Source organism: Kogia breviceps, chromosome 2 (assembly GCF_026419965.1).
Source record: "Kogia breviceps isolate mKogBre1 chromosome 2, mKogBre1 haplotype 1, whole genome shotgun sequence".
In the NCBI taxonomy this organism is placed as follows: Eukaryota; Metazoa; Chordata; class Mammalia; order Artiodactyla; family Physeteridae; genus Kogia; species Kogia breviceps.
The window spans coordinates 168,604,405-168,615,403 of NC_081311.1; the positions used below are offsets into that span (position 1 = coordinate 168,604,405).

A 10,999-nucleotide genomic window follows, 5' to 3' on the forward strand; every position below is an offset into this window, starting at 1 on the left:
GCGCCCCCCCCCTCCCCCGGCGAGCGAATTCAGGGTAAAAGTTTTTCTTAACTTTTCCCTCCCAGCCCCCTGCCCCTCCCCTCAGGAATCCGCCCAGAGCGCTGCGGGCAGTGCCTCTCCGGTTCCCTAGCCCGCCCCTTCCGACTTCCACCCAATCCAAAGGCGGCCACACAGAAAACAAAGGCTGCCATTGGGCCGCCCTGGAGTTCGAGGACCCGCCCCCGGAGTGGTTTGTGAATGGGGGGAGGGGAGAGGAGGGGAGGGGGCGGGGCGGCCCGGAACCCTGCGAGCCCGACGCTTCTTCTGGCTAGTTGAGCGGCTCCGAGGCGTTACTCTGCGCTCCCTCCCGGCGGGCGGCGGCGGCTGCGGGCGCCGGGACTCACCGGCCAGGGTTGCGCGGGGCCGGAGAAGCCAGGCCCAGGCCGCGGGCACTGGGACCTCGCAGCTTCGGACGCAGTGTGACTGGATTTCTTGAAAGAACTCGCTGAGCTCTTGGCTCCAAGACGCCGATCGGACTCAGCGAGAATCAGCCGTTTTGCTGAAACTTGGGGCCAAGCTTTTGGGGCTGAAGAAAGAGCAGGGAGTAGAGAAGGAGGCGAAGGAGGCGGAGGCGGCGGCGAGCGGAGCCTCGAGGCGAGGAGGCGGAGCAGCACCGTAGAGGCGGCGGCTTTGGCTAGCAAGCGGCAGCGCCCGGCTCTAGCCTGCTCGGGGGCTGGACTTGGTGTGGGGGGCGCGCGCGTTACTGTGCGCTGTGAGTCAAGAGACTTGGACAAACTTTGAAGGGTAATCGGAGACGCTTGTTGCTCCTCGCAGCAGAAAAAGCCTCACCGTTACGTCGCGGCGACCGGAGAAGGCGGCCCCCGCCGGCGCCCCCGGCCCAGGCAGACGAGTTTGGGCCCCCGGCTGCTGCGCGAGTGCTGGGCGGAGGTGGCGGCGGCGCCCCCGCGGCGCGAGGCACCCCAGCTGCAGCGCCCTCGGCTGCGCACCGCCCACGGCCCAGCCCCGGCGCCGCGAGGACTCTCATGCGCCCGGCGCGGCGGCGCCTCCCCGGATCCCAGCCTCTCCCGGCTGCCTTGTCGCGATTCTCGGGCTGAGAACGCCGCTGCACCCGCGGCCGGCGATGCTGGGTCCCCGCGCGGCACCGTCGCGCTCGCCTCTGGGCCTGTGTACCCTGGTGATTGCGCTGCTGGGCGCACTGCCCGCGGGCGCCGGGGCGCAGCAGTATCACGGCGAGAAGGGCATCTCGGTGCCGGACCACGGCTTCTGCCAGCCCATCTCCATCCCGCTGTGCACGGACATCGCCTACAACCAGACCATCCTGCCCAACCTGCTGGGTCACACGAACCAAGAGGATGCGGGCCTCGAGGTGCACCAGTTCTACCCGCTGGTGAAGGTGCAGTGTTCTCCCGAGCTGCGCTTCTTCCTGTGCTCCATGTACGCACCCGTGTGTACCGTGCTTGATAAGGCCATCCCGCCGTGCCGCTCCCTGTGCGAGCGTGCCCGCCAGGGCTGTGAGGCGCTCATGAACAAGTTCGGCTTCCAGTGGCCTGAGCGGCTGCGTTGCGAGAACTTCCCCGTGCACGGCGCCGGAGAGATCTGCGTGGGCCAGAACACTTCGGACGGCTCCGGCAGCGCGGGCGGCGGCCCCACCGCCTATCCCACCGCGCCCTACATGCCCGACCTGCCCTTCACCGCGCTGCCTCCGGGGGCCGCTGACGGCAGGGGCCGCTCCGCCTTCCCCTTCTCTTGCCCACGCCAGCTCAAGGTACCCCCCTACCTCGGCTACCGTTTCCTGGGCGAGCGCGACTGCGGCGCCCCTTGCGAGCCGGGCCGCGCCAACGGCCTCATGTACTTTAAGGAGGAGGAGAGGCGCTTCGCCCGCCTCTGGGTGGGCGTGTGGTCAGTGCTGTGCTGCGCCTCGACGCTCTTCACCGTGCTTACCTACCTAGTGGACATGCGGCGCTTCAGCTACCCGGAGCGGCCCATCATCTTCCTATCGGGCTGCTATTTCATGGTGGCCGTTGCGCACGTGGCCGGCTTCCTGTTGGAGGACCGCGCAGTGTGCGTGGAGCGCTTCTCAGACGACGGCTACCGCACGGTGGCGCAGGGCACCAAGAAGGAAGGCTGCACCATCCTCTTCATGGTGCTCTACTTCTTCGGCATGGCCAGCTCCATCTGGTGGGTCATCCTGTCGCTCACCTGGTTCCTGGCGGCCGGCATGAAGTGGGGCCACGAGGCCATCGAGGCCAACTCGCAGTACTTCCACCTGGCCGCGTGGGCGGTGCCCGCTGTCAAGACCATCACCATCTTGGCCATGGGCCAGGTGGACGGGGACCTGCTCAGCGGGGTGTGCTACGTGGGCCTGTCCAGCGTGGACGCACTGCGGGGTTTCGTGCTGGCGCCCCTGTTCGTCTACCTCTTCATCGGCACGTCCTTCCTGCTGGCCGGCTTCGTGTCGCTGTTCCGCATCCGCACCATCATGAAGCACGACGGCACCAAGACCGAGAAGCTGGAGAAGCTCATGGTGCGCATCGGCGTCTTCAGCGTGCTCTACACCGTGCCGGCCACCATCGTTCTGGCCTGCTACTTCTACGAGCAGGCCTTCCGCGAACACTGGGAGCGCACCTGGCTCCTGCAGACGTGCAAGAGCTACGCGGTGCCCTGCCCGCCCGGCCACTTCCCGCCCATGAGCCCCGACTTCACCGTCTTCATGATCAAGTACCTGATGACCATGATCGTAGGCATCACCACTGGTTTCTGGATCTGGTCCGGCAAGACGCTGCAGTCGTGGCGCCGCTTCTACCACAGACTCAGCCACAGCAGCAAGGGGGAGACTGCGGTATGAGCCCCGGCCCCTCCCCCACCCTTCCTTCTCCCACCCCCTAGCAGGGGGAAAGGCGCGGTCGGGGAAGAACTGCGGGGTAGCGGGGAGGCTTGCTTCTGTCACCTCCTCACGCTCCAGTGAGAAGTGACCTGGAAGTGAGAAGATATATGTAGAGATATACGTGGGTTTGGAAAAGAGGCCTAAGTGGAAAGACGGTTTGGATGAAAAGACTTCTGGCAAAGACTTGCAGGATGATGATGACGATGATCATGTTAATCTTGTACGGTACGGACCGACCTGGGCCAATCGAAAAGATTGAGATCAGAAGGTTGCTGTGAGTTCTTCCCGGCTCTGGGGCTGAACTGGGACTGTGACCGATTCCCCTGCTGCAAGACAAGTGGCCTGTCCTCACTCCTGTGAGGCCCGGGTGAAAGGCACAGCTCTGTCTGCGGCGGCCGCTTTGTTGGGAAAAGGGAGGACTCCCTGCAGAGTCCTTGTTAAGCGGTGGTCAAACCGTAATCTCTTTTCACTGGGGCCATACTGGAGCCCAGATGGGTTAATTTCCAGGGTCAGACATTACAGTCTCTCCTCCCCTGCCTCCTCCCGCCTGTCTTTCCTCCTCTACTCCTTTCAAGTCTTGTAAAGTAAGCATTTTGAAGTCTTGGGAGGCCTGCCTCCTAGAATCCTAATGTGAGGATGCAAAAGAAATGAAGCTAACATTTTGCAACGAGGGAAAGACGGCGAGTAGTAGGTATTTCTACTACTTTTTTTCTTTTCTGGGGAAGGCAGGAGGAAGAAAGAAGGGTGTTTTATTTCGTTTAATACCCTGAAAAGAAGTGATGACTTGTTGCTTTTCAAAACAGGAATGCATTTTTCCCCCTGTCTTTGTTGTAAGAGACAAAAGAGGAAACAAGTGTCTCCCTGTGGAAAGGAACAACTGTGAAGACAGCAACTTTTATAGGCAAAGCAGCGCAAATCTGAAGTTTCCTTTTGAATGTTAATTTGGTTGCGATAAACATTCCTTTTTAAGGAAAAGTGAAGGGCAGTGTGCTTCCATACCCCTTTCCGTCAGAGGTTCTGCCTTGGCTAAAGGAAATGCAAGGGGGTTTGTTGTGTTTGTTTTAAGTAAATTTAATTCAGAACACATGATCTAACAGCCTCTGTTAAAACGTTCAGGGAAATCTCCCCCTTCATTTTTTTGTCTTCCCATAAACCTGCATTTAGGTTTTTTTTTTTTTTCTATTTTTTCACTCCAATTTGAATCCTTCAAGATGAAAGGAGAAGCATAATGCCTTTAGCCTCATAATAAAGGAACGTTAAATTTTAAAAAATGTAAAAAAGCATTTTGTTCTGTTTCCTTTGTTCCATAAATCCGTTTATAAAATATCATGTGTATGCTGACCCTGTCTTTGTGTGGCCGGGTGGGAAGGTGACCTGCAGAAATGACAGTGAGTGAAGCAGACAGTTCAAACCATGGGCCCCATTTTTAAGGAAAGTCATTAAAAGAAGGTAAACTTCAAAGTAATTCTGGAGTTCTTTGAAATGTGCTGGATGACTTAAATTTATTAATCTTAAATCATGTACTTTTTTTTCCTATAATAGAACTCCAATTCTTTTGCATAATGGGCTAAAGCTGAGCAGAGAATCATGGGAGCTAACCTTTGCTCCACCTTTGACACCACCCTCCAATCTGGCAACACTATCCTATTTCTCAAAACAGTCTTTAAATGCTGTTTTAAATAGTTTTTAAATCATAGAGGGTACTGTCAGGAGTACAAGTTGCTTTATATATGTAATGTTAGGTTGAGTGGAGCTGCTTTTTATATTAAAGTTAACATTGACCTTGTGTTCCTTAAACCTCCAAAACTGTCTGATTTGTCAGATTTTTAAAACTCCCACTACACAGTTTTTGGCATCTTTTGTGTTGTATCTCTTGCATGTGAAATTTGTAAAATAGAGACAAGTGCAGTATGTATATTTTGTAAATCTCCCATTTTTGTAAGAAAATATATATTGTATTTATACATTTTTACTTTGGATTTTTGTTTTGTTTTGCCTTTAAAAATCTACAAGGAAGCCCCACTTTATCACTTGTACAGATCACAAATAAATTTTTTTTTTAAATACAAAGTGAACGTATATTTAGTTTATGGTTCCTATGTAAGCCAAAGAACAGAATGTTGTATTATGGAAAGATGGTATGGAGGGACGCCACTGTATGTGTCTCTCATAGAGGAAGGTGTTATATATATTAAGGTCTTTCTTTCTTGCCTTTTAAAACACATAGTGTGATGAATGCCTTAACTGTCCTTTATTTTTTTTCTGTTGTTGTTGCTTCCGGCCTCTCCACACCACCTTACCACACACACCACTAAGCTTTTTCACATCCTCCTCTGGATAAATTACTGAAGGTACAGAATAAGCATCTCTTTTGGAGGGGTACTATGTGATCTATGTTTTTACTACCCTTCAGGTATAAAGTCCATATCTGAAAGAGGACTAGATATTTTTGGTCCACTTTTCTGGAGATGGTTTCCTTGGGAAGAATTCTGTGATTTTTTTTTTTTTTAATCACTGATTGGTGTTTTTGTATTCTAAGGCCCCTTATCTAAAGTGTTGGGACTTAAATCCTTTGGGTTCAGGTGGCTGGGAAAGTCTGTAGTTGATTCCAGATATCATAACAGGGGCATTGCACATGGAGCCTTCCCAGCTGTAGGCTTCACTCTACCTTGTAGGTCAATTGAGCCAGAAGTCAAGTGATTCCCCAAGATGGCAGTGACTCAGCAGCTCCGGCAGGAATAGACACCACGCCTGACCCCAGGATGGCCTCAGAAGCCACTGAAGCTATTCTCTCTTGTCAGAGAGGCTAACTTTGGAATCAGATTAGATGGAGAAGCCTTCGCTATCCAGGCACTTTGATATTAAACAGTCCCTCAGGGAAATAATAAAGGCATTCTAAATACTTCCAATACAAGCCTCACTAGCTTTTTTTTTTTTTTTTTTCCACTTTAATTCAGGTGTCTATTTGCTGGCTTTTCATAATAGAGGCCCCTCATTCTCTGGCAGCCATCACAACAGCAGACAGGACGCTGCTGTTTCTCCTTCCCTGCTTTGGCTCTAAATTTCTGTACTTCTAAAGCTCAACAGAAACAGTTCTGTTTTTGTTTTAATTAATAGGCTCACACACACGGCTGGTGTGTTTTACAAACACATGGAATGAAAACCAGTGACGGTCCTCACCAAGAGGAGGAAGGCTTGCGGCTGCACTGTGTGCAAAGCGGCTTTAAGATCCTCCTAGGTTTTGAACATCACAATGGGTGGGAGGTCATCTTAAGCTGTGAAGATTTTGGCATCGAGGAAGGAAAAAAATAGCGACTTCAAGTCTCAAGGTTTATCCAGTTTTTGCTCATAAAATGACACCTTTTGGGGTAAAGCATGCCTCTTTTAACACCACAGTAATACTGCGTGTTAAGAATGTTTGCTTTTGGAGTAGGTGGAAGGCTCCCAATGGGGTTTTTTGCTCGCAAATTAACTGCTGAAGGCACTTAGACCCTTCTGTGGGAGAGCTATATGACTCCTTCTGTAAATGTGTCCCCTTCCTCTCTTGTCAGTGCTGCCTCGTCCTGCAGGGCGCTCACAGATTGCAGAGCACTTGTCTTTAGCGAGGGAACAAAGACTGTGTATGAATAAATTACTAGCTGCTTTTTTGCGAGCAAAGATAAAACTGTTCAGTTTAATTCCTTTCACAATGTGGTACGTCCTAACGTCGTAGATTCTTACCTAAGAATTTTAGAGGCTTGGGGATCCTTAAGGAGGTGCATCTTTGAAGAAAATAGGTGAGAGAGTGCTAGTGAAAGGGCATGTGTGGAGTTTAGGAAAAACATTGGCAGGGGTTTGGTGTTAATCCCTAGTTAAGGAGCAGAAACACTTGTGAACATTTTCTTCAGTTTATAAAACAAAATTAGTCTATACAATAACCCTATGCAACACCTAATCTTTTAAAGTGAGAAACAAATAAATGTCCTGTTGACAACATCTCACCATTAAAGAAAAAGTAGATTTTTTTAATGTCCTTGATAGAAAATAGTGATATTAGAAATTCTCTGGGTAGAACTATAGAAGTATAACAGCTGTAGGTTTGAGCCCTGTAATTATACTGGGAAATTCTCTTCTTACTCTCCCATCTTTAATTTCACTGAAAAGGCAGGTGGCTATTTATAGATGATATATTTTTATATATGCATATGTGGATGGTGAATAACAGTCTACAGGGCTCCAGGAAATTCTAGTAGAGACCAAAGCACACCAATGTGGACTTAAATATTTCATAGATCTGTTCTATTTTTCTCTTATTTCACTGTCAGTGACATTAAAGTGATTTCATAAAACTTGGTTTTTCAACTCTTACTTCCCCATTTGCGATATTTCTTACCTCTGAATCTGTATTCCTCACATTTCACAGAAAAGTGAACTAGTTAAAAAGGCATCATTAAAATGTCAAGTCTTTGGTAAATACACATTGTGCCTCTTACTCTCCGGTTGGAAAAAAAAAAAAAAAGTTTTAATTGGAATTTTCTCAGTTAGTACCACAGTGGTAGAAAAAGGGAAGTTTAGTCAAGACAACAGTTTATTATAAGTGATCTAGTTCAAGAAGCACTGATCAAGCAACCACTACAGAAAAGGTAGTATGACAGGTACTAAAGGGATTACAGGATTACAGATAAAAGCAAGAAAGACACATTCCACCTAAAGTAACTTGCAGCATAGTTCAGGGTGAGGGAGGACAGCATCCCCCATGGAGGAATAAGCAACTAATTATCTTTCTAGGAAGAACTTGACAAGCATCATCACAGAGGCCCAAATGCTATTTAGAATAATATTACTTGACATTTGATGGCATTCACTATTTGACTTTATCCTCAAAATTATTGTAACAATCATGTAACATGGAATAATTCCTATTTTAAAAATGAAGAAGCTGAGAGGCTTAGTGAGTTGAAGTGACACAGGAAGAGGAAAGAATCATCTCCCGTCCTCAGATTCTGAGCTCAGCACACTCCCTGTAACATGCCACACAGCCTCTCTCTAAAAGTACTGGGAGGTTCAGTCATGGGAATAACACATCTAATTGCAGAGGGTGGGTATCCAGCAAGAATACATTTCTCAAGAACTCAGATTATGTGATTCACCATAACTTTCATGCTCTTAGATCAATTCCTTAATCTCCGTGGGCCTTGCTTTCCTCAACTGGTGAAGTTGATGTCTGAGACCAAGGCCCTCCTCCAGCATCCTGCAATTCCAAGCAGCTGGTATGAAGTACAAATATGTCTCATCCATTTGTGGACCATCCGTGGTTATTTTGAAATCCCTGACTGGTTGTTTTTTCCTCCTGTAGGCCAGTGTGTCCCACCTCTCAGCAAACCAGGCCAGTGTGTGCTCAGTGAAGGAAAATGAACTTTCCATCCACCTTTATAAGCACAATTCAAAAAGTAAAATCATTAGTGTATTACTGTACACTGAAGCCAAAATATGAGTTTGGGAGGCTGTCTAGTTTCTTGAACTAGCTACCATCTTCTCTTCACTCCTCTTCATAAGCAATTGCTTTACTGCCACTGGGAGTCTGCCTTCCTCAATACCAAAGGGGTTTATTGCATCAGATCTTCTTGGTTTCTCTCAAAGACCACGTCCATATCACAACGAGGTTGGCTGCAGTCTCCTTATCCTGGAATTCTCATTGCTGGGTATTTCAAAGCCAAATCAACATTTTATGTGGCTGAAATAATAGGACAAAGGTTTTTGGTTCTGAACAGTTATACCAGCCAAAGTTTTAAATGTTTCTCTAGGTCATTGTCCCTAAAGCCTCTTTCAGAAGACTTCAAACTAACAAAAGAATATTGAAACTACTATGAGAGATTCCAGTGTGCTTTGGCTGGGGGTCTACTTCACTTTGGAAGGACCTTTTGGGGAGCTCAAGGCCACCTCTTTTGCTGTTGAGCTTCCTTTAAAATGCTTCACACCTGCAAATCTGTTTATGTGGCATAGCCCTAACATCAGTTCAGCTTTGAGTTCGAGAAGTGGTCCCCAAGAGATGGGCATATCAGAATAGAAGCAAGAAAGGGCATTTAGGAGGCAGAAACAAAGGGAGGAAAAGTGAAGAGGTAAAGTGCCATATAGTCCATAAATGAAAACAAGCTGCTCAATTGATTTAGGTAAGACAACCACCTAATACCACCTACCCTTAGAAAATGTGATCCCCAAACTTCAGCGTGGTCTTGCAGATTCTGGAGGACAATTCATTCAAAGGGAAAAGCATCTTGGGGAGGGTATGGTGGGACAGTGGATAGGAAATGTAGTAGCCAACAATGAAACTTGTGTGGCATAACTTAGCACCAGTTATATTTTTTAATTTCCAAAGGAAAACAAATGGCATGTAGCATTTAGTTCTAGTTTCCAAATCTGGGTTAGCTGGAAGGAGGGATGCATGGCAGCTGGTCCCTGAGTTGCTTTTTGTAGCAGATGATGTACAGAATAAGCCCTTGAGCTAAAAATCATGAATTATCTTCAGTGCCAACAAATTGTTTCTTGAAGACCTAGGATATGCCAGGTGCTGTTCCAGGCACTGGGTTTAGCAGAATGACTTCAGGAAATTGTTATCCTGAGTCTTAGCCAGAGCTAAGCACACACTTCTCACCTCACTTATTTCCCATACCAGCCTCTCAAGTGGGGAGTGGGCCAGAAATACCTTCACTGGTATTTATAAACTATCTTTCTCACCCCTGTCCTAAAGTACAATAAGTGGTTAATGGTATCTTGATGACATTCTGAAGATGGGGAAACTAGTGAGGCTAAAAGCAGCTTGTTCAGTGTCTCGAGTAATCATGGACCAGGCCATAATGAAGGATACACTCAGGATTCCCAAAGACCCTGAATCTGAGATTCAAGATGGGGTGTGGCCAGAAGGAGAGGGACCTAAGGTGGACAGGGGAGTAACGGGTGATTTGGACCAGCTTTGGTCCTTTGGGAAAGGGAGCATGATTGCACAAACACTTTGCCAAGGGCAGTGCAGACTGGCTTTTTGTACTTTGCTGATATTGTCATTATCTTTTTTTTTTTTTTTTTTTTTTTTTTTTTTTTGCTGTATGCGGGCCTCTCACTGTTGTGGCCTCTCCCGTTGCAGAGCACAGGCTCTGGATGCGCAGGCTCAGCGGCCATGGTTCATGGGCCCAGCCGCTCCGCGGCGTGTGGGATCTTCCCAGACCGGGGCAGGAACCCATGTCCCCTGCATCGGCAGGCGGACTCTCAACCACTGCGCCACCAGGGAAGCCCTGTCATTATCTTTATAATTGCTAACATGTATTGAATATTGGCCATATGCTAAGCCCTAGGTACAACCTGGTATAGCAGTTAAGATAATCCACACAAAGCCCGAACCACAGTACTTGACATCTAATAAGTGATCAATAAATGTCAGCATTATTATTATTAATATTATTATAATTATAATTCTATTATAATTATTAGAATTATAATTATCTCATTTATTCTTCACAACAACTCTGTGAGGTAGGTATCATCATTCCCCCTCCCCAGTTTACATGTGAGGAAACTCAGGCTCTGAAAGGTGAGCTACAGAGCAGCAAAATTGACTATAGCCTGGTTCCCTAATCACCCAGCTACAAATACTGATTGAGGTCTCAATGTCTTCTATCCTCTATTATTCTTTTTACTTTAATCCAGGATTGAAGAGAGGGTAAGTGAGGAAAATAAGTTACATCAGGACAGAATGGAATCGAGGAGGACATTTGCAGTGCTAGTCCCAGGAAGTTTTTGTTTGTTTGTTTGCTTTGTTTTACTTTTTTGTGAGAAGCAGACTCATAAGTGCTGTTTAAATTCTAAGGGCTGGGGACTTCCCTGGTGGTCCAGTGGTTAAAACTCCACGCTCCCTATGCAGGGTGCCCGGTTCGATCCCTGGTCAGGGAACTAGATCCCACATGCCACAACTAAGAGTTCTCATGCCACAACTAAATATCCAGCATGCTGCAGCTAAGACCTGACACAGCCATATAAATAAATAAATATGTTTTTAAAAATTCTAAGGGCTGGATGCTCCATGTTCTTGTATGTTTCTACCTGGGGGTCCAAGGGCCTGATAGCAAGAATGAGCTTGTGGAAGTG

General features: G+C 47.9%; 1 protein-coding gene across 1 annotated transcript; it reads left to right on the top strand.

The window, feature by feature from the left end:
• The first annotated feature begins 275 nt into the window (after positions 1 to 275).
• On the top strand, positions 276 to 4,939 carry FZD7 (frizzled class receptor 7). Its single transcript, XM_059053387.2, has one exon. The coding sequence runs from the start codon at positions 1,121 to 1,123 to the stop codon at positions 2,843 to 2,845; it is 1,725 nt and encodes a 574-aa protein (XP_058909370.1). The 5' UTR covers positions 276 to 1,120; the 3' UTR covers positions 2,846 to 4,939.
• Positions 4,940 to 10,999: the final 6,060 nt, after the last annotated feature.